This window comes from Falco punctatus, assembly GCF_963210335.1.
Source record: "Falco punctatus genome assembly, chromosome: 6".
Taxonomy (NCBI): Eukaryota; Metazoa; Chordata; class Aves; order Falconiformes; family Falconidae; genus Falco; species Falco punctatus.
In genome coordinates, this window is record NC_137585.1 from 71,413,980 (window position 1) to 71,436,099 (window position 22,120).

A 22,120-nucleotide genomic window follows, 5' to 3' on the forward strand; every position below is an offset into this window, starting at 1 on the left:
ACAGGCGGACAGACGGCGCTATAGACCAGTCAGAGTACTTTACGTAGAGTCGGGGAGGTGGAGCGACGCTCTGATTGGTCGACACAGAGCGAGCGCGGGGGGCCGTGCGGCGTGGCGCGGCGCCTACTTCCGGTCGGCAGAGAGGCTGAGGAGAGCGGGCGGCGGCGGCGGCTCCCGGTAACGGTGAGGGACGGGGCCTGGCCCGGCCCGGCGGTGCTGGGGGGGGGCGACGCGCGCGCGCCTTAGCCCGGCAGCTGGTGGGGGCGGTTCTTAGGAGGGAGCAGCGTCCGTCTCGCTCTGACGGCCCGTCACGGGGGAGCGGTAACGTGGCACCGGCTGGGCTGGGCCTCGGCAGCCTCGGGCCTGGTCGCCATCGGAATCCAGGGCGGGGGTGCAGCAGTGTTGCTGTGTGTCCCCCAGGCCGGTCCCGTTCGCGTGGGGCTGCCTTGGCGGCGAGGACTGGGGATGCCCGTCGACGCCGTCGTGGCCCCGGTACCACCCTGTGTAACGGCCCTGGTGCCCCTGCGGGGTGGGGGCTGGGGGAAGCCCCTTGCTGGCGCCTCCCCGTGCAGTCTGGGTCTCCCTGCAGCATCACTGGGAAACGGGCGGCTGCCAGATCCCAGGGAGAAGGAGCCTCCATTCTCATACCGCACCCCCGAGGGCCTCAGCCAGGGTCCAGTACCAGGCTCCTGCTGCCCGTTCCTCCGTCAGTACCCCCAGCCAGGGCTGCATCCTGCACTGGGATGACTGGCTGCAGCGTTGCTGGTGCTGAGCTGCAAGGGGACCCACGGTGTGAGGAAGTGTCATCCAAGTCCATTTGCCTCTTAATTCACTGTTAGCAGAGCTCCAAGCTTTCAGGCTTTTCTTGTGTGGATGAGTGACTGTTTTGTGCATGAATTGCTTCTTTCTCACCTGTTATTTAGCTCCTGATAAAATCATGCAGGCCTTGGGGAACAGAGTGGCAATTCCTCAATCACTGCTGTTAATTATGCAGCAGGGCAAACATTGGCAATTGCTTATTGGAAGGGATATGCTAATGAACCCAAGCCAACTCAGATATTCGACATAATCCTTTGTTATCCACACAGTTGTGTCCACTTGCCTTTTGACTTCGTGGTGTCTTGTACTGGGCTGCTGTTTGTCACAGTCACCCTTGTTGTAACATGGAGCTCTGTCAGCAGTGTGCGGAGGTGACCTCCTGGTCTTCCACCTGTGGGTAAGGACCAGGTTTGCCTGTCAGCCCAAGGCCACTGAGGGATGGGATGAATCCCCTGAAAAGCCAAAATAGAGACTTAATTTCCAACTTTGAGCTAATTCTGTTGTGGTTTTTTTTCTGTGAGCCTAGCTGGACTCCAAGGTGGGAAATGTGCTTCCAAAGGGGTTTCTAGCTGTCAGTCTGCTTTGAATATTGCTGTAAAAACTAAGCCCAGCACAGAATCCAAAGTTCTTCCATCAATACCGCTGCAAAACCAACCAGAGTCTTGACTTCCTCTTCTAGCCAAGGTTCCAGGAGACCCTGTTCTGAGGGAATATCTCCCAACTCGCCACCGCTAATTGCTGCATCTGATTTCCCTGTGGTTCACCACTGAGACCCTTTTATTTAGGAGAACAGAGAACTGTTGCCAGCATCCCTTCCCGTAGCGGTTTGTGGTTTGCTTAAGTAGCTGGGGAGAGAAGAAGGGTGTGTGTAATCAAGCTCGAAGCATTGTTTTTCACAGAACTGTGAGCTCTGAGGAAAATTTGGGGGTCAGTACTATTGGTAGAGCAGCTGTTGGTCAGCAGAAGTTGTTACTGATGTGAATTATTTATGAATAATGGTTGGGGTATGGGTGGGGGTTTTTTGTCTCACCAAGCACTAGAGCAGCATCTTTACTTGTAGAGTAAGGTTCATTGCTTCCCTGGCACCTGGCCTGATGCTAAGATATGTGTTTGAGGTCAGATTGTCCTTTTAAAATCACCTCCAAATGGCTCATAGCCTCTCTCTGTGGACATTGTAGATAAAATCATGGTATTTACACTGATTCCAGGTCACCCTGTGCTTTAGTCCAGATTGCTCCCAGGATTAGCAAGAGGCTGGTCCGTTTTGGGCAGGTCCTTGGTGCTGGGATGTGCTCCAGCTGTGCAAGAGTCTGGTACTCTGTGTAAAAGTATATATACAGAGTTCCTCTAAATAATGCTTGGGGTATTCTCCTCCTGAGGTCATGGCAGCACTGGATTGCATCAGAGGTAGCCAGGGTTCGAGGATTTTTCACTGGGATCGAGCTTGGATCATAACTGGCTGGGCGGGTGTTGCTTTTAATCTCATTTGCTTTCTGGTCTTCCTGTCCCCAGGAGGATGCAGCTTTTCTTCCCTCAGCTGATGTTGACTACAAGGTTCATTCCATGTGGTTGCAGACTGGTAGGAGCTGTGATTAAATCTTTCTGTGGTGATCTGGAGAGGCGAGATGCAAGGAGGTGGGGAAGGGAGGAAGTCACCCAGCCCTGGGAAAATCCCTGGGGGTGGTTCTAGGTATCCTTCATGTCATAAAAGCCACAAGGGAGTATTAGTGCATTTAAAACTAATAAAGTGTAATGAGGAGGTGTTGTCTGTGATGTGCTGGAGAATGATTAGGAGGAGAAAAGCCACCTCTGTGCTGGCTGAAAGGATGGATGCTGCTCTCCTGGCAGGGCTACTGCAGAACTACTTCCACTCCCACCTTCCTCATCATCTCCTCATCCTGTGCGGTAGCCCACGGGCACTGTGCAATGCCTCAGGATCATCATGGGGCTGGCAGCGCGGTGCCATCCATCTCTGCATCCTTGCCTCGTGCTCCAGCGTGGTATGCTGTCAGCAGGAGCAGTGTGAAGGTCTGCATTCATGGGGCAAGCTGTTGGCCCTCTGCAGCTCGGTGAGAAGTGTTACTGCTTTCTGTGATGTCTATTTTATTCTAAACTCAGATATTTTTGTGGTGGTGTTATCTTGATATTCCTTCCATGAGATGCAGGGGCTGAGGTCTGTGGGATCCTGCCTCTAGGATGGGATCAAAACCCTGATCCTCCGAATGTCTGGTATAACAGGGTAGCACGGGTTTACACCAATGGCTTGTGTTGCAAAAATTATTTGTGAGTTGAGGAAAGCTTCTGTTCTTCCAGCTTTTCCATCCATTCCAATGCTCTAGCATGCACATGTATTTTTCCTTCAGCTGAACTATGCCCAAGCTTCCCTTTTATTTGGACAAATTAATGGCTGAAAGCCCAAGGCATCATCATGGGAAATGTACAAGACCAGAATCCACAGCCCAAATCCCTCATCCCTTCCCTCTGCAGATCACTCATTCTCCCTTCGAGAGCCACATGTTGGCAGGTACAGTCATGGCAGTGGGATTCTTCTTTCTTCCCCCGCTGCCCAGCAGAGTGGTTTCCAGCTTTCTTGACAGGAAAACTGGTAATGCTTTCACTTCTTTGGGGTTTGACTTCTCTCTTTGCTCACCGGCTGCTGCTACCTTGCCTCAGCCCTGAGGTTGGCCTGCCTGCTCCTGGGACAGGAAGGACGGCTTTGCCATTGCTGTGTGCAAGGCTTTGCTTCCTAGGGACAAGGAGCAGGAACATCACCCGATGCCAGGCAGGGTTTCTCTGAGCACCGAGCTGCGTCCTGCTCCCTCTTGCCCCTCGGGTCTGTGGCAATGCTGAGCCCTTGAGCTGCTAGCCTGCAGTAGCTGCTGGCAAGCTCCACGGTGGGAGGCATTCCCTTGTGCCTCTCCTGGGGACAGATCAATAGATTGGAGCAGCCAAACCCGCTCCGACTCAGCCAGCAGAACGATGACCTTTAGGGCAAAGCAACTGGGTGCATTGTCAGTACCTGACCTGGTTCAGGTTCTTTTAAATTGATATATTTTTTTACTTTTTTTTTTTTCCTGACAGCCCATTCTGCAGGTAACACCCAGTTGCTGTCATGCTGTCAGTGTCTCACCTCATGCTGGTCTTCCTTGGGTCCTTCATCTTCCTTGTGGGTTCATACCCTGATGGCAGTGCTGTTGTTGCAGGGCGTGCAGCTCTCGGACAAGCAATTCCTTGCCAGCTGCAAGGATGAGCTTCTCTGACAACAGGCTTGACTATTTATATGATGAGTGTGACCCGTTTTTGTCTCTTTTTGAGTCCTCTGAGTGTGAATATGGCTTTAAGCACGGTTATGGTGATGTTAAAGATCAAACAACTCTCAGTCTGTCTGAGAACTTTTTATTTTGTGGGGCAAGTGGCCTGCTCCCATCACCAAAGGGATTCATGTGGTCCAAACATTGTACAGATAAATCCTTCAGGCATTACAGGGGGTGGTTTAGTGGATTCATTGCCCTGCTGCATACATAGTCTTAAAAAAAATAGAATGGGTCCCTTTCTGCTATTCCTTTCTAACCTCTGCAAGTAATTTTAGTTCCATGGGTTCTTTAACTTCTGGTTTCTACAGAGGAAAACTTTATTTTATAAAATTTCTGGGGCAGGACCGTGCTGGTGGAGTTCTGTCTGCATAGGGAGAGTAAGGCAGCTTGATCCTACTGCTGGAGAGGTGGGGTGGCATGCTGAAGAATACGTGTATTAGCTAGTTGATTTAAATTTAGATTAAAGAGATCAGGATGGGGAAAACTTCTGAGAGCCTTTTTTGATTGCAGAGTACGGCTCTTGTGCTTTTATCTGGTGTTTTCTACTCAGAGGTGTGCTGCGACTGTCCCAATGCTGTGACATGTCTGTGTGCGCACTGGACAGACAATCTGGGTGATAAATCGCCACATCCTGAGCGTCTCTGTCATCATGTGCATCTGTCACCTGCTTGGCAATTGGAATCGGGTTCCAGATGGGTGTAACAAGCCTGGTGGGACTTGAATTAACAGTGAAATATGTGTTGGCAAGGCTTCCGTCCGCATCAGGGTATGGGAGATCCTGGAGGAGTGTCTGAAGCTGTTGGGTAGACAAGGTACCTCACTGGGAAGGAGTTTTTTTGTGGGAGGGAGTTGGGGAACTGGGCAGGAGGGTGTGAGAGCAGAGGGCAGTCGGCATGGCTGGCGACCAGCTTGGCAGGGGCCTCGCAGGCGATCCACTGGGCGCATTTGCAATGCATCCTTCGCATTCCTCACCGAGCAGGCTCTGCTTCCAGCAAGCGCAGTTGTTGCTCTCTGCCGTATGGAGGGGCTCGGCTGGGGCTCACGGCACGGCTTTGGAAACAGGGAGCTGCTCCCTGTGTTAACAGGGTTTCTGCAGGCGCCATGGGATTCAAGGATCGTTTTGCCCTGATAGTCTGCATTCACTCATGATTTTGCCGCAGTAGTTTATATTAATTTATCAGCTCTCCTGTTTTGGTGTCAGAGTTCTGGTTTGTGACCCTGGAACTGGCAGCATGCTGCTCCAGTGTCCCTGTTGCAGGGTGAGCTCCAATTCCTGTTCTCTTGCTGTCACATAGGTGCTTCCAAACCACCATGACCGTCCCTCAGCTCCTGCTGTGCCTGTCTCTCTCCATGCTCTGCATCTCAAGCAAACCCACCGAGAAGAAGGACCGTGTTCACCATGACCCGCAGCTCAGCGACAAGGTCCATGATGATGCGCAGAACTTTGATTATGACCACGATGCTTTCCTTGGCGCAGATGAGGCCAAAACCTTCGATCAGCTCACACCAGAGGAGAGCAAGGAGAGACTCGGGTAAGAAAAAGAGCTCAAATTAAAAATCAAATTGAGAGAGAGAACAAATCCATGTGGTGCTGTCCATAAAACTCACCCCAGCATTCATGTACCGTTCTCTTGCACCTCAGATGGCAGAGCTAGTCTCAGCTAGAGCTTTTTAAATGTCATTTTTAAGGCAGCAGTAGCTGAAATTTAGTGACCAGCACAAGTGACGGTGACAAAGTTACACAGCACATGTGCAGTTCCCATCACTGGAGATGGTCTCAGCCTGCAAGGTCACCTTGAATTATTCCAGTCATGCACACTTGCTTCTAAGCACTAAATACTCCCCAAAACTACAAAGTATGAATGAAAATAGGTGTCTTTTGCTTTGCTGTACTCAAACAGTGCTAGACGAGCTCGCCAGTCACCAGTTAGGGCTGGAGTCTGAAGGCCCATGGGATTAGTTGCATTTTCCCGCCATGTTATTTTTCCTAGTTGAGAAGCAGCTGGTTGCTGTGCCGAGTCCCAAGTTAGCGAAAACAGAGCATCTCTTGCAAATTTAATTTCTGCTTTGTTGCTTTGCCTTCTCTGCCACCTGCAGACATCAGAACAGGGTGTTTATTAGGGATGGTCCGTGCTGGCCCTGGCAATCTCCATTCCTTGGCACTATAGCATGTGCCTTTGTGCATGTGGCAGCAGCTGCCGGCACAGTTGTTCATATTGGGCTTAGAAAGGCTTAAAACTTCGGAGGCTCAGCCCAGACGAGACATTTTCAGAGGCTTGTGGGCTGCGCTTCTGCCTGGCACCTCCCTGGTGAGCTCAGCTTTGCTGCTGGGACAGTTCTCGAGGTGTCAGGGCTGACTCGTGATGGTCCAAGTTGCCTATTAACTCTTCAGCTTTGGGATTTTTTTTCTTTCTTCTGGTTTTGAAGACAGCAGGCTTTCTGCCTCCTGCCCCAGAGCAATATCTGAGCGCCTGGATGGGCTTTGCTCACTGGCGTAGCCCTCGGTGTAAGAGCTTAATGTCTCCACCTTGCACTACAGTTGGTGGAGCAGCACTTGCTGCAGACCATGATGAAAATTGGGTTTTTTTGGTAGGGAGGAATAGGTCTCCTTGATGAGAAGAGAAAGCTTAACCACATCTAGGTGCTCAGGGAAGTTCTGCTCAGAGTGAAGTAAACCAGATAGATACAGTTGGGTTTGTGGGGCAGGGTGTTGCCAGGCTGTCACATGTACTTTAGCACCCATATGGACCATCCGGGCTCTTTAAACTAGACAAAAAACCTTCTTTGGACCACTAGATCCATTGTGGTGATGCCCTTGTCAGTCTGCAGGCTGCAAAATTGGATGAGCCGTGTGGCTTTTTGTGAGGGAAATAGTTTGGAGAGAATCTCTCCGTTTCCACTCAAAGCAGGAGTGAATGCAAAGGAGAACGTGCAGCTTTGCTCTGCTTCTGCAGAGAGCAGAAGTACACTGGCGATCCTCCTCCCCTGCACTGTTTTCCTGACCCGTAGGCTTTGTCATGGCTCTGCATTTTAATTTCATTGTTCTGCTGAGTTATCTACTGGAAAAAGCTGGCAGTGGAAGCAGGGCTGGGGTAAGAGTTTCCACTCGGATGTTTTAACGAGGCCATTTCAAACTGCTTTGGCCCTTGACATAAACCAGCTTTTTTTTTTTTTTTTTTTTTAAGTCGGAGGCAAATTCATCACACTTTCCCAAGCCTGAATTGGTTTGATAAACTTGTTATGAGTGCAAAATTGGGTAAATTATTTTTTTAATGACTGTTGTGCTGTTGAAAGGACTGTGTTCTGGGAGAGAGCACTGGCTCTGTGTTTCATGACTGTTTCTGTACGGCTCTTCTCACCCCCCTGTTTTCTGGGGCAACCATGATTTCAGAACAACATACCATGTTCTACCTTGTTTTTTCTTTAAAGGCTGCTGAATTAGGGGAATGCTCAGTTTCCTGGAAATAGCGCTGAGCAAACAGGATCCCCTCACTTCCCTAGGATGGGCGAGTAAGAAAGCAAAGCAGCCTGTCAACTCCAGCTGCCAGCCATCACAAAACATCTGGTACCCCTGCCAGCCCCTCCACACACAGGGTTCTGTGGCATTGTGTGACAAACTATGGGGTTTTTTTTTAATTAAAATTTACAGCTTTTGTGGCTTCTGCCCTGGGAAACCAGCCTGTGAGCATCAGGTTTCGGCACTAAGCCACCAAACCAGCTGAAGGCAGAGGTTTAGGAGCTGCCTAAGTGTCCCTAGCAGTGCCCAGCTTGCCCTGAGCTCCAGGTGGGGACAGAGTTTAACTTTCTTTTAAAGCAATCAAACAGGGAAACTTCTCTAATTAAAACTGAACTTCTGCTGCCCCACCTAGAAACCTTTCCTGGAAAAGTTGCCTTGGCTATCTACTGATGCCGGCTCCAGTTCTTCATTCCAGTGTTTTTTGTAGGTTTTTGTGGTTCCCCCGCCCCCCCCATTTTTCTTGTGATGGCTGTGAGCCGTGCCAATGCCTGAGCTCCATGTGCTTCACAGCTCGGCTGGTGGCCGATTTCTCTTCCTTGGCTGAACAGATGAAAAGTGGTTTTGTACAAGATCCGCTGCTGCCCAGATCTTGTCACTTGACTGCTCTGCTGTGCTGCCGCCTCATTTTGCTGACGCTGTGGGGTTTGGTATCACAGAAATCTTTTTAATAAGGCTGTGATGGTCCAGATTTTATGGTTGGGGAAGCAGCTGGGGAAATTTCTAATGGGATCTGGTCCTCCGAGGCCACTTTGTGATAAAGCTGGGGAAGGATGATCCCTGCCATTCCTGGGAAATGAGCCTCCAGCCAGCCCAATCCTAGACTCTTGTGTTTGCCGTTTAATCTCTCACAAACAAAGCGTGAGGTTTTAGCCTGCACAGTGCCTTGTCACAGGAGAGCATTGTGTGCTCTTATGGTGGGGTCGTTGTCCTGCTTTCGAATGTCAATGCAGTATTTAAAAAAATTGTTTCCCTGAAATAGTGAGTATTAAAATGGGGCTGTAAAATGACTCAGCCCTCTGGTATGTGGTGCATGGTTTGCGAGCTGCCACCTGCAACAGGTGAAGTATGGCACCGAGCTGAAAGACTCTTCTGGAACTAAAGCAAATATTTTTACCAGTCTTACCCAGCTATCCAGCTTTTCATTTTTAGGAACATCCTTTGTGCCACAGAGGAAATCGTGGCTTTGCATTTTAAAAGCAATTATAGAACAAAACCTGGGAACTAAGTGCAGGGTGGTTCTGGTGTCCCATCTCTTTGTTGAGGCTGGGTTTGCACTCTGTGTTTTGCTTTGCATCAAATATTTGGGGAATTAGTAGTCTTTGTGATGACTTAAAACACTTGTCTTTTTTAATTCCTCACATTAGCATGCGTGAGTTAAGAATTACTGAATTTAAAGATAACTGGTTTCATATTGAACGTTCCTGTTAAAAGGAGGGAAAAAAAAAAAAATCCCAGTTCACAGAGCAAAGCATTTTGGGCTATCATCCCTGGCTTTAATCGCCTGGCACTGCCAAAGGGAGTACAAAACTGAGAATTCCCAGCACTAAGCTTGAAAGGCAATGTGTGCTGTGCCTGCCCTGTGTCGTGCAAACATTGCGGGTACTCCTAGAAGTAAAACACGAGGAACGGTGAGGATTAAACAGCCCAGCTCCCCCTGACTGTGCTGCCTTCCCCTCCCCGAGGCTCACGTGCATCTGCCTATGGATCTCTGCATTCCTCCTGGCCGCTTTTCTTCACAGCTGCTGCTAAAAATAAAGAAGGCACGCAGCCTTGCACTGTGCTTTATAAACCCCGCATCTCTGGTTTCTCCCTTGGTAAATGGGGGGTATCCTTCTCTGGTGGGAGCTGATATCGACATCAGTTTCTCGTTGCTGTCCTCTGAAGGTTTTCTCTTCCTTGCTGGGCTTGGGCGTGCAAATAAGCCAAAGCTCAGTGTATGTATTCCTTCACCAGGGCCAGTCTTCCCACTTTTAATGTAAGTATGTGTAAGTGCTTAACTGCCTGCATGCCATCAAGGGAGTTAAGAAGACATACAACTGGGTATTTCCCAAGGTCTAACAAAAAAATGCTTTCCCCCTTAGGGCAAATTTGTGTTCCTGAAGAACACAAAACTTGAATGGCCCAAGAGTGAGCAAGCCGGTGTTTTGGTGGCTAAACCATATGTTGGTTTTAAGGACAACCTGTCCCTGTGGTTGCGTTACTGGGACCTGGTGTTGAACACCTTGACTTGATCACTGCAGTAGCCCACCACCGGTTCTAATGCTCTGCCCGGTAGAACTAGAGCCTTGTTTCCTTTAACTCTTGCTGGATTTTTCTGCGTTTTCTACAGAAAGATTGTAAGTAAAATAGATGAAGACAAAGACGGGTTTGTAACTGTGGAAGAGCTGAAAGACTGGATTAAGTTTGCACAAAAGCGCTGGATATACGAGGATGTAGAGCGGCAGTGGAAAGGGCACGACCTCAATGAGGACGGCCTCATTTCTTGGGAGGAATATAAAAATGCCACCTACGGCTACATCTTAGGTAGGTCTCTACTCTTGGGATAAAAACTTTGCGGAGCTGGCACTTGAAACTTGCTGTTTTGTTTTTGTAGAATGATTGTAGATAAGATAGACACGGATAAGGATGGGTTTGTGACGGAGGGGGAGCTGAAAGCCTGGATTAAGAAGGCCCAGAAGAAATACGTGTATGACAGTGTCGAACGCCAGTGGCAGGAGTTTGACATGAATCAAGATGGATTTATCTCCTGGGATGAGTACAGAAACGTGACATATGGCACTTACCTCGGTAAGGGGCAAGGTGTCCGATCTGGTGGTGGGCTCTAATCAATAAAGCAGAAGTGTGATGGAGCAGAGCAGGAGCTCTCCACTCATCCCTAAACCCTTGGATTTAAAAAAAAAAAAGTCTCCTCCCAATTTACCTTCTGATGGTATTAGTGAAGGGTAATCTAAGGAGAAAAAATAAAAGATGTGGGAAAAACCCAAAGGTGAAGTTTGCAATCAGTGTGCAGCTTATAACTCTGCTTTATTGATGCACTTAATTGTGAAACTTGGCTTCAAACTCAGTTGTGAGCAATAATGTGATTAAAGGCACACGGGGTAATGTTTTTCTTGCCTTCTAGCTTTTGAATTTCAAGCTACTGGTGGCATTTAGGGCCTGCAGAAAGACACCAACTAACCTGTGGCTGTAGAAGCCACATTTTTCTGGGTATCTGCACCTTTCCTAAATGTGTGAAGATTGTTAGCGAAGAGTCTTTTAATTGCTTTGCAAAGTCCTGTGTGCATATCTTACTTTCTCCAGTTGTCCTGGCAGTAGCTTTAGACCCCAGAGCTTGTACATTTTGGAACATAAGACAGGTCAGCAGCCCTGTAAGGACTTAAACACCCCGAGGAGTGAAGTAAGAAGAAGCTCTTCTGGGCTTAAGATGTTAGAAAAATACCAGTTCCTCTGCCAGTTGATCCCGCCTCCTGGAACGCAGACATATATGGTATGATGAGCTACAGCTTGAAAGCATGAAATAAAGTTTAATTTACTAAATATTTCCAAAGATAGTCATATGCTCTGCAGAACGTATGGAGGCTGTTGCCTCTTGGTTCTGGCTCTTTTATTGAAAGAGTAGGTTGAAGATTGAAGTTTGCTGTGCTGGTGGCTGGGGAAATCGGCCCCCCAGGACCCCATTGGTTCTTACTGAGCTTTCCAGACCCTCTTGGGACTGGGACAGATCTTTCTAAGCTTGCCTTTTCCATTAGTAATGTAATTCCTGAGATCCACAGAAAGCCTAGCCTATCTGCATGTTCAAATTCAGCTGTGAAGGGGGAGCAGAGGTCCTAGGAAGGCTTTTATCACAATTTTGGAGTCCATGCAGTGGGATTTATGACCTGCAACTGTAGAAAAATTTTAAAAGAAAACACAAACCTTTATTGAGGAAAAACCTTAATGAGAAAACCATTCCTCAAGCCTAATTAGTAAGAGAGGGGAGTGCCTGGCCCCCGTGATGGACGATATGCCATAAAGAGCTCACCAGCCCAAGCTGGGGACCGGTGCTTGATGCCGAGTGCCCTTGGCAGATACTGATAAAGCCTTTTATAGCGCTGCTCCCACTTGCTTTTGTCCTTACTGAACGCTGGGAGGATCCCAGCAACCCCACTCCCACAGCCACGCTGCCGGGCTCTAGCCAGCAGAGCTGTGCCTGCCTAATGCATTGGCTCCATGCTCTTTATTTCAGCAGCAATCGCTTTTCCACAGCTCCATTCTGCTGAAATATTCTTGTCCCTTACACAAGGTTCTCCCCTCCCTTCTCTCTCTGGCTGGAAGTGCCTCTGGAGAGCTTGATCCGTAGCCAAGAGGCCGGACGATCCCTTAATTGAGTTAAGAACATCCCTCTCCCGGTGTGTGGTAGCCAAGGCACCACCCTCTGTTGCTGCTCTACGTAGTATTTAAAAAATGCTTGCTTTTTGTCATCAAAATGAAATGCTGGGTTTGTTGGTCTTTGGTTTTTTTTCCCAACTTCAGTACTGTATTAGTCACTGAGTTGCATCCAGTACTGTAATAAAGTAGCTTGGTGTGCACCAGCTGTTTCTGTGGATCGAAATATATTTCCATAGGGAAAGCAAGGTTAAGTGATACATATCAGAGAGCTTAATCTTAAAGTGAAACTCCCCTAATAACTGCCTTAAAAATTATATAATAATTTTATTTTCCTCTTGTTTCCATCAGACTTGCTTGTCACCACGGGTGGGTTCTGAAACCAGACATGCTTGTGTGTGTTCTGCTTGTATTGGGAAGATTAAAAAGTTGCGCTCGTGGCTTTGCTGCCTGCAGCTCCCGAGCGATTACCCAGCTCTCCCCGCTCAACCTGCCTCATAAAGTTTCACTTGTGCCACCGAAGCCAGGGACTAAAATGCAAAACGGTTTTGGGTGTGTTTAACCCTTGTTAAACAGTCAACTTGCTCGGCACTCTGCTGCTACCCACCTGGTTAAAGCTCATTAAAGCCACTTGGCCTGAATGGCAGAATCACCTGTATCAAAAGACACTGCTTTTTAACTCGGACTCACTCTGCTTGTGCCAGCCAACACTGATCCTGAGGCTTTTGTTTGCTCTGTCTGAGCTTTCGGCGTATGCCACTTTTCGAGGTGAAAGCTTGGGAATAGAATAGTAAACTTTAGTCTTAATTGTGCCCTAGAGGTAACTTAAAATAAAATCTTCTTACAGTCTTATATTTAATGGTTGGCTAGCACTGAGGCTTGTATAGAGCTGCTTAATCCCCTGCCTTTTGTCCTGGATGTAAACAGAGAAGGGAGGGAGCCTTTTTTTAGACCAGGCCTGGCCCTTGCTTAACTTGACCCCACAAGGATTCAGCTACGTCCTCCTCTATTGATATTTTTCTATAGGCTGACAAACAAAGCTGACTTTGGTATCCCAAAGCTTATCTATAGCTGTTGGCATAGCTGTATCTAGTGGCCATATGTGCCCAGATATTCCCACTGCGGCGGGCACTGCGTGATGTTTTGCTGGCTTTGAAGCCGCCCCGGCAGCGGGGACCAATATCCCCTTACACATTCTCCTCCAGAAATAGCTTGGGCTGAGCCTTCGGGCCTGGGCCAGCCAAAAAACCCCTGATCCCTGTCTCCTGGGGGCATCTTCTCTGGGAACAGTGATATCCCACGGCCACTGGCAGCTCCTCCTCTTCCTCCTGGCGGAATCGGTGCAGGAGAGGCACGATGGCCACAGATACCTAAAATTCAGGCTGCTGTGGTGAAGAGTTGGGAGGTTGAGGTTGGGTTGAAGAGGTTGAGGTTGGGCTGGGTTGGTGGTGACCATGGGGCATCTCCCCACCAGCCCGAGCTGACCCGGGGCGCTGCCTCTTTTTTTCTGCCCAGATGACCCGGACACCGACGACGGGTTTAATTATAAGCAAATGATGGTGCGAGATGAACGGCGCTTCAAGATGGCTGACAAGGATGGAGACTTGACTGCCACCAAGGAAGAGTTCACCGCCTTTCTGCACCCCGAAGAGTACGATTACATGAAAGATATAGTTGTGCAGGTGGGTCCGCTGCAGCTGGTGATCTTGCGTGAGACAGTGGTGTTTATGGCAAAGAAGGAGGTGGAGAGGGCTGGAAATCAGGCTGTTCACCAGTAGCAGTCCTGCAGTGGGGTGGCCTCGAGCAGGTCAAGCAGATGTGGGTCAGGGATGGCCAGAGGCAGAGAGGATTGGCCTGTCTGTGTGGAGCACAAAAGCCGGCTTTGGGGGTTTTTTTTGAACGTGTAGATGGCACCCTCATGCTTGCCGGGGCTGGATCAGTCCCAGTGAAGGGGTTGCTGTGGGGGAGAATTGCTCCGAGCCCAGCTAACCATCCTCTCCTGCCTGCAGGAAACCATGGAGGACATCGACAAGAATGGGGACGGCTTCATTGACTTGGAGGAGTACATAGGTGAGACACCAGTGCCTCACGCCGCGTCCCCTTTGTGTCCCCTCCTTGCCCTGTCTGGCAGGAGCAGCTGCTGGCATGTGCTTTCTCATCCCTGCTCCTCCTCCTGGAATTTCATTATCTCTCTTAACTTCCTAACTTTAGACCTGCCCTGCTCCTCCGTCCTCGCTGTGGGATTTCTGGGTTAAATCCCTCACCGGTGACAGGCCCTGGGTGCTCAGGGTGGGACAAGCAGCTTCCAGGCCCTCCGAGGGAAGGGAGCATCTGCTCCCATTCCAGGATTGTCCGCTCTTGAACGCGGCGGGGGCTGCCTGGCCCTGCCTCCTCCCTTGGCAGCGGTGGGACACCCAACAGCTGCCCTTTTTAACACCCCTTATCTGAAATGGCAAGCTTCGGCGGGGGAGGGGGGCGGCGAGAAGCACGTCTGGCTCCAAAGTATGTCAGGAGAAATGCCGCCTGCTTCTCCAAACTGATTTGAAGCAGCGCTGTCAGATTTTGGGTGGGAATTTAGGGAAATAAGCGTAAAAGCTGTCCTCAAAGATGGAAAGGGCAAGCTCTTGAGAGGAGGACAGGGGGGTCTCGTCGTTATGCTCTTGGAAGCAGCAGCCCACACGCCAATCCTGGGGTCTAACCGGGTGCAATCCATGCTCCTGTGGGCTGGGGGAGGCGTGCACGTGAGTCCCACCAGCATGGGATCTGGCAGAGGGGGTGTGCAGCCCGGTGCCGTGCCTTCCAGGTGACATGTACAGCCACGATGGGGACGCTGATGAGCCCGAGTGGGTGAAGACAGAGAGGGAACAGTTTGTGGAGTTCAGAGACAAGAACCGCGATGGCAGGATGGACAAGGAGGAAACCAAAGATTGGATCCTCCCTTCGGATTATGACCACGCTGAGGCAGAAGCACGGCACCTCGTCTACGAATCCGACCAGAACAAGGTGGGAACCTGCCGAGAATATTCCCCCTGCCCGATTCCCTGCTGGAGCTGGGCCCACAGCCTCTGACTTGACAGCTCAGAGAATTTCCTTTCCCCAAGGATAATGCAGATGCCCTTTGAAACGGCTCGGCACGTGCCTTCATTAAGCTGTTTAATTAAGAGTTGCCTGAGCACGCGCTTCCTACAGGGGTTTGGCTCCTCCTGGGGCAGCGCGCTTCATCCCTTGGAGGGTCAAGTGGGCTTTGCTGGAGCTGGGGAGGAGAGGAACGGAGCCGCCGTGGGGTAAATAATCGGAATTTCTGTCTCTGCTCTCTCGCAGGACGGCAAGCTGACCAAAGAGGAGATCGTGGAGAAGTATGACTTGTTTGTGGGGAGCCAGGCCACAGACTTCGGGGAGGCCTTGGTGCGACACGATGAATTTTAAGAGCTGTACAGAGAAAGCCGTTTCTTAAATAATTTATTTTTTACAGTTTCTGGGATTATCGTAAGAAACATTTTTCGCTACTGAGACTGTTATTTCAGGCGATGAGGTGAAACAAAACAAAATATCTCTTCCCGTCCTTTTTTTTCCCCCTCCTCTTCCTTCTTCCCAAAGGGATGGGGACTCGCTGGTCTGAAAACCAACTCTTTTATTACGACACTTTGTGGGTTGTTTTGGTTGGAGTTTTTTTCACATTTTCACATTTTCACATTTTATGGTCTTAACGAGTTCTGGTTTATTTTTGTATTTGGTTTGGTTCCACATGAAGTGAAGAAACACGTATCCTGACAAGGGTAGAGCAATGGCAACGGTTCCCCCCTTGCCCTGCCTCGCTCTCTCCCCCTTGATTTGTTGGTATGTGCTCAGCTCTGCTCTTTTAAAATTACAATTAAAAAAAAAAAAAAAAAAAAAAAAAAAAAAAAAAAAAAAAACAAAAAAATCCCACCACCCTAGAACAAGCCAGAGAACAATAGGGCCAAAAGGAAAAATAAAACCAGAGGTGAGTCATGCTTGTTTTAGACCGGGCTTTGCAAATCCAAACACGGTTCATCTGTCCCGTGGGGAGCTGTGCTCTCAGCTCCGCGCCTCTGGCAGGATTTGCAGGCAGCCCTTGCCTGCGAGCTGCCCGTGCTTCTCCTGGCTCCCGGGAAGAGCTGGACTTGCAAAAACCCCCTAAAACGGCAGCAAAGCCTGGCCCGTCCTCCTGCCGCGTCGCCTCCCGGTCAGGCGAGCGCTGCAGGCTGCTCCTTATCCAGAAACGGGCGCGGGTGCTCCCTCCGCCAGCCCAATTAACGAGCCTGTTAATTCACCAGAGCCACACCGGTGCAGTGAAACTGATGGCAACTCGAGCCGATATAGTTTCCCTCTCTGTCAAAACTGCTTTCACGCTTCTGCAGCCCTGGGGCCTCGCTCAAAGTGCCTTTTATCACCCCAAAAACGCCACGAAGGAGGAATGGCGAGGCCAGCGCCTGGCTGGGCACAGGGGGATGCTCGCCGTGCTCCCGTCGCACCCGTAGCATGTCATTGTTCTTTCTGGATTTATTACTAATAATTATATTTTTTTAGTTTTTTTGGTCTTTTTAACCGTGCATTCGCTGCTTCGCCCAGGGACCTCTCGATTCCCTCTCACAGCCCGCTCACCTCGTCCCTGCACGCTTGGCCAACCCGCAGCAACGTGGATCCTGCTCTGGCGGCATCAGGCAGAGGTTGGTGCCAGCCACCCGCACCGAGGTGGGAAAAACACCCCGGCTTCTCCCTAAAATCGGTCTCCAAGGGTTAAAAGCGCGGACTATAACATATATATACTCCTCGTATTTCATGTACCTTTCATAAAGTAATGCTTTTGATATAACTCAATGGGTAATTGGATAATCCCATGCCAGACCCGTGCAGTGAATGCGCCTTTGGCGCTCGCAGACTGAGCCGAAGGGGAGCACTGGGGAAGAGTCACCGACGTCCCCAGCTCCTTCCCCCCAACACCAAAGCCCTCGGCAGCTTCGGCACGCTCTGCTTTCTCCACCCAGAAGGACTCGGAGCTCGTGGCTCCTTGGCGTTAACAACTTCAGACACTAATTTTGGTTCCCGGCGCAGGGTTCGCCCCGCGTTCCCCCCCTCTCCCCGCCCACCGTGTTTATTCCTCCAGTATTTCTCCTCTCGGGATGATTTAATTTTTATCAATCTGGTGTAAACGGCGCTTGGCGGCCGTGCCGGAGGATTCTGTGGCTCAATAAACCTGTTTACATTCACCCCATAAGGCGGTTTGGGGGCTTTGCTGTGCGACTCCTGGCCCTCGCGACAGAATTGCTCCAGTTTTACCCCCAGAAATATGATGGGGGGTGGGGGTGGCCCTGCTCCGTGGCACGGTGCTGCCTGGATCAGCCCCCGGATCACTCGGGACGGGGATAACTTAATTTGGAAGTGTTTACGTTTCCCGGGAAGGGCTGACGCAGCCCTGGCGGCCCCCCGGCATCCCTCCCCCAGCACAGGGCAACCCCAGACCACGGCTCCCCTCTCGCCATGGGCATGTCCCAGGGGGCTCGGCCAGGCCCCCTCCCTGCCCCACAAGTTGCACCCCAATCCCGGCACCCTGTGCCCTCGGGGGGCTGGGGGTGCCTGGGTTCTGGTTGAGTCCTGCCCTCCTGTCCCTGCTGCCCCACTGCTGCAGTGTGGGGCCTCAGCCCCATGGATGTGAGCCCAGCACCACCCTGACCCTGTGGATGGGAGCCAGCCCCACGGATGGGGGGGCTCAGCCCCACACTAGCCCCATGAATGGGAGTTCAGCCCCACGGATAGAGGGTTCAGCACCACCCCAGCCCCATGGGTGAGGGGAGGGGCAGCATTCCACCCCCCTGCCCCACCACTGCTTGTGTGTCCTGGGCAGGACAAGGAGCGGGGTCCTGCAGTGGCATCGCTGTGGGATTGCAGTGCCGTGGGGCTGAGCCACCCGTCCCCACCGACATGTAGACTGGCTTGGCATTGTCTTCAGATTGTGGCGGTGGTTTATTGTCCCACTCAGCACCTACATTCTAGGCTGGCCGAGGGGGTGGCCCTGGAACCCTGGGGCAGCTCCAGCCCCATAGCGAGGACAGCCAGGGGCCTGGGGCAGGTGCTGGCGGCTCTTCAGCTGGGGCTGACCTGGCTGGAGGAGACGGACGAGACCTCCGTCCTCTGGGCCGAGCTGGAGATGTCGGACTCATCTGTCATGGGCTTCCCACAGACCGTCTCCATGATGCAGGCGCGGAACTGTGGTGACGGGAACGCAGCCAGCTCAGCCTGGGGAGTCCCACATGTCCCCTGTCCCCATCCCCAGGACTGTCTTCCCATCCCTGACCCTGTCTCCTGTCCCACGGATATGGTACCCGCAGCCCTGGAGATGGCCCTGAGCATGCCCAGGTGTCCTCAGGTGTCCATCCCAGTCCCTGGGTGTCCCTCATACCCCATTGTGCCCCATCCCTGGGAGGTCCCCAGTCCGTTGGCACCAGGTGTCCCTGGTCCCTGCTCCATCATCGTCCCTAGACCCTGGGCATCCCAGGATGACCCTGGTCCCCATGTGTCCCTGGTTCCCAAATGTCTTTAGGCACCCTGAGATGTCCCCAGTGTCTGGGTGTCCTTGGGCACCCCTGTGTGTCTGGGTGCTCCTAGGTGTCCTCAGTCCCTGTGTGTCCTCATCCCCAGGTGTCCCTCATCTCTGGATGTCCCCAGTCCACTAGCATCTTTGGTGCCCAGTCCCTGGTCCATGGCCATGCCTTGTCCCTGTGCATCCCTGAATGACCCTGGTCCCCATGTGTCCCTGGACATCTTTGGTCCCCCGATGTCCTTGAGCACCCCTGGATGTCCCCAGCGCCCACATGTCCCTGGATGGCCCTAGTGCCCCCATGTCCTGAGGTGTCCCCGGGGCACCTGTTTGTTCATGAAGCAGTAGATGATGGGGTTGTAGACGCAGGCGCTCTTGGAGAAGAAGGCAGGGATGGTGACCAGGCGCAGGTCAAGGCCGTGGTTCCGGTTGTTCACCATGTACATGGCCAGGGCCGCGTAGGGCACATAGCAGAGGCAGAAGGAGCCCACCATCACCACCACCATGCGGGACACCTCCCGCTCTGCCTTCTGCGTTGTGGCCGACTCCTGCTGCTGCGCAGCCACCTGTGCCCGAAGGAGGGGGTCAGGGGCCCTGGCCAGGCCTCCTGTCCCCCTGCCTGCCCCCCTGCCTGGCCTTCGGTACAAGCAGCCCTTCCTACTTCCACCCCTCCTTCCCTACGTCCCTCCAGCCAATCCTCCATCCTGATGACCCTCCACCCCTCTTTCCCTCCCTCCCACCCTCCCTTTGGCCATCTCTTCTTCCTCCCTCCATCCTTCCACCCCTCCATCCCTCCATCTTGCCATCCCTCCATCCCTCCATCTCTCCATCCCTCCAGCCAATCCTCCACCCCTCTCTCTCCTTCCCTTCATCGTGCCCACCCTCCACCCCATTTCTCCATCCTGCCATCCCCCCACCCATCCCTCCATCTCTCCTGCTCTCCATCCCCCTTTCCCACCCTCCCTTCAGTCATCTCTCCTTCCTCCCTCCTTCCCTCCCTCCCTCAATCCCACCTGTCGTCCCCCCCCAGCCCATTGCCATCCTCCCGCCCTCGCACGTAGCGTGCACAGCCCCCATGCTCCCCGTGCCCGCCGTGCCCCTGGGACTCACAGCCCGCAGGGCGCTGAGCAGCTGGGAGTAGGAGAAGATGATGAGGGAAAGGGGCACGATGAAGCAGAAGATGAAGAGGAACCAGGTGTAGTATTCGCTCTTGTACTTGGTGCCCACCGTGTACCAGTCAGGGCCGCAGGAGCACTGTAGCCCCTCGGGCACGTACCTGCAGGGCGCCCATGCTCAGCCCCTGCTCCATGCCATGTGGCACCCGAGTGGCACCCCGTGACACACCTGTGCCTCCTCCATGGCACCCCATGACACCCCCATAGCACTGCTGGGCTGCTCTGCACCCCATGGCATGCCTGTGGCACCCCCATGGCACCCCTGTTCCACCCCTGCATCACCCCCATGGCACCCTATGGCACTGCCAGCCTGCTCTGCACCCCATGGAACAGCTGTGGCACCCCTGTGGCACCCCATGGTGTCCCTGTGCCACTCCTGTGCCACCTCTATGGCACCCTGTGGCACCCCTGTGGCACTGCCAGGCTGCTCTGCACCCACATGACACCCCTGTGGCACTGCTGGGTGGCTCAGCACCCACCTGGGACCCCCGTGGCACCCCCATGACCCCCCCACCTGCCGCTCCAGGTGTTCAGCACCCTGCCCGCCCCTGCCCACGGCCAACCCCCACCTGCTCCACCCGAAGAAGGGGGGGATGGCGACACCGATACCGATGACCCAGGTGGCCACTACCACCATCAGGGCATGCTTGGAGTTGAAACGGAAGTTGCCAAAGGGTTTGCAGATGACGATGTAGCGCTCAAAAGCCAGGAAGGCCAAGGACCATCCCGTCACCAGCCCTGGGGAGGGACACCACCGGGACCTCAACCCATGTCCCTCATGAGCCCGCCAGACCCCGGGGGTCACCCCAACTCCTACAGGTCCAGAAAGCCATGGTGGTCAGCCCAACTCCTATAGCTCCACCAGACCATGGTGGTTACCCCAACTCCCACAGCCCCACCAGACCATAGTGGTCACCCCAGCTCCTCCAGACCCACCAGACCATGGTGATCACCCCAGCTCCCACAGCCCCAGAAAACCATGGTGGTCATCCCCACACATAGCCCCACCAGACCACGGTGATCACCCCAACTCCCCCAGCCCCACCAGACCATGGCGGTCACCCCAACTCCTGCAGCCCTACCAGGACTGGTCAGCCCTACCTCCAGCCCCACCAGACTGCGGTGGCATCCCCCACCTACCTCCGGTGGCCCCCACAAAGCCCTCGAAGGAACACATGTGCTTGCCAAATACAAAATAACCCTGGGAGCTGGAGACAAAGACAGTGAAGACACTGAAGATGCAGGAGATGAAGCCGCTGAAGGAGATGTTCACCAAGATGTAGTTGAGAGGTTGCCTCAGCTTCTTGTACTTGACGGTGACCACCAGGACGATGGCGTTGAGAGGGGTGCCCACCAAAAAGACAAAGCCCATGAAGGCGGTCTGCAGGTAGAACGCCCACAGTGGGGCAATGTGATACTGGGGACCATCCCAAGGTCCCACTGAGGACGCATTCTTGAAGAGATAAAATTCCTCATCACCCGACATGGTGATGGGGCTGGGGGGGGTGGGGGGACATGGTGGTCCCCTGCCCTCCCCCTTCTGATATACCCTGCCCAGCCCCAAGCCGCTTAAGAGCTGAGGGAGGGATCAAGGCTTCATCCTTGGGCAAACTTGGGGATTAGGGGGGCTAATCTGGGCTGAGACCCTAATCAGCCTCCCTAAGCTGGGCCGAGCCGATTGCCAGGGCTCCTGGGGGATTTGGGGGGGACATAAGGGCCCCTCCCCGGCCCACCTTGGGGTTGGGGGGTCCCCAGGGATGCAGAGGGGACCCCAAGCTTTGTCCTGTTGACACTGAGATGTCCCAGCCCAGTGTGGCCTGGGTTGGTGCAGGGGGGAGGTTTGGGTTCCCCCAGGGGGGCATCTCAGGGAAAGGGCAGTGCTTTGGGGGTGCAGTGCTGGGGGTGCACTGATGAGGGGTCTGCAGAGGCGTGCAGGGCTGGGGGTGCTACACTTTTGGAGTCCGTTGTGGGGGTGTGCACTGCTGAGGGGTGCATGGTTGGGGGGTGCACTTCTGGGGGTGCATTGTTGGGGGGTGTGCACTTTTAGGGGGTGCATTGCGGAGGGGTGCATGGTTGGGGAGTGCACTTCTGGGGGTGCATTGTTGGGGTGTGCACTTTGAGGGGGGCACATTGCGGAGGGTGTGTGCACTTTTGGAGGGGGTTGCATGGGTGGAGGGTTCATTGGGGGGTGCATTGTGTGGGGTGCGTGCATGGTGGGGGTGTGCGCTGCTGGGGGTGCATTGTTGGGGGTGTACTGCTGGGGGTGCATGGTGGGGGGATGCATGGCTGGGGGGTGCATGGTTGTGGGGTGCGCTGCCAAGGTCGCGGGGCTGTGCTCATTCGGTGGGCTGCCCAGCCAGTGATGCCCCCCGTG

At 52.8% G+C, this 22,120-nt stretch overlaps 2 protein-coding genes across 4 annotated transcripts; one reads left to right on the forward strand and one right to left on the reverse strand.

The window, feature by feature from the left end:
- The first annotated feature begins 95 nt into the window (after positions 1-95).
- LOC308065390 (calumenin) lies at positions 96-17,251 on the forward strand. 3 transcript variants are annotated; one of them, XM_080391321.1, is made up of 7 exons: positions 96-177; positions 5,429-5,665; positions 9,980-10,173; positions 13,531-13,697; positions 14,025-14,085; positions 14,819-15,018; positions 15,337-17,251. In XM_080391321.1, the coding sequence occupies exons 2-7, from the start codon at positions 5,445-5,447 to the stop codon at positions 15,439-15,441; spliced, it is 948 nt and encodes a 315-aa protein (XP_080247447.1). In that variant the 5' UTR covers positions 96-177; positions 5,429-5,444; the 3' UTR covers positions 15,442-17,251. The 3 variants fall into 3 exon arrangements, with proteins under 3 accessions (XP_080247447.1, XP_080247446.1, XP_080247445.1); XM_080391320.1 differs by lacking the exon at positions 9,980-10,173 and adding an exon at positions 10,244-10,437 and having other exon boundaries at positions 104-183; XM_080391319.1 differs by having other exon boundaries at positions 106-183.
- On the reverse strand, positions 15,917-21,970 carry OPN1SW (opsin 1, short wave sensitive). Its single transcript, XM_080391318.1, has 5 exons — positions 20,887-21,970; positions 20,316-20,484; positions 19,682-19,847; positions 18,898-19,137; positions 15,917-18,240 (listed from the first exon to the last, which is right to left on the reverse strand). The coding sequence occupies exons 1-5, from the start codon at positions 21,230-21,232 to the stop codon at positions 18,118-18,120; spliced, it is 1,044 nt and encodes a 347-aa protein (XP_080247444.1). The 5' UTR covers positions 21,233-21,970; the 3' UTR covers positions 15,917-18,117.
- Between the last annotated feature and the right edge of the window lie 150 nt (positions 21,971-22,120).

Coding starts and splice junctions, on each gene's coding strand:
- LOC308065390 (XM_080391321.1), top strand. CDS start 5,445: ATGACCGTCCCTCAGCTCCTGCTGTGCCTGTCTCTCTCCATGCTCTGC. Junction 5,666..9,979: donor GAGAGCAAGGAGAGACTCGG/GTAAGAAAAAGA, acceptor CGTTTTCTACAG/AAAGATTGTAAGTAAAATAG. Junction 13,698..14,024: donor TGAAAGATATAGTTGTGCAG/GTGGGTCCGCTG, acceptor TCCTGCCTGCAG/GAAACCATGGAGGACATCGA.
- OPN1SW (XM_080391318.1), bottom strand. CDS start 21,232: ATGTCGGGTGATGAGGAATTTTATCTCTTCAAGAATGCGTCCTCAGTG. Junction 19,848..20,315: donor CCCTTCTTCGGGTGGAGCAG/GTGGGGGTTGGC, acceptor GGCGCCCTGCAG/GTACGTGCCCGAGGGGCTAC. Junction 18,241..18,897: donor ACTGCTTCATGAACAAACAG/GTGCCCCGGGGA, acceptor CCGTCACCACAG/TTCCGCGCCTGCATCATGGA.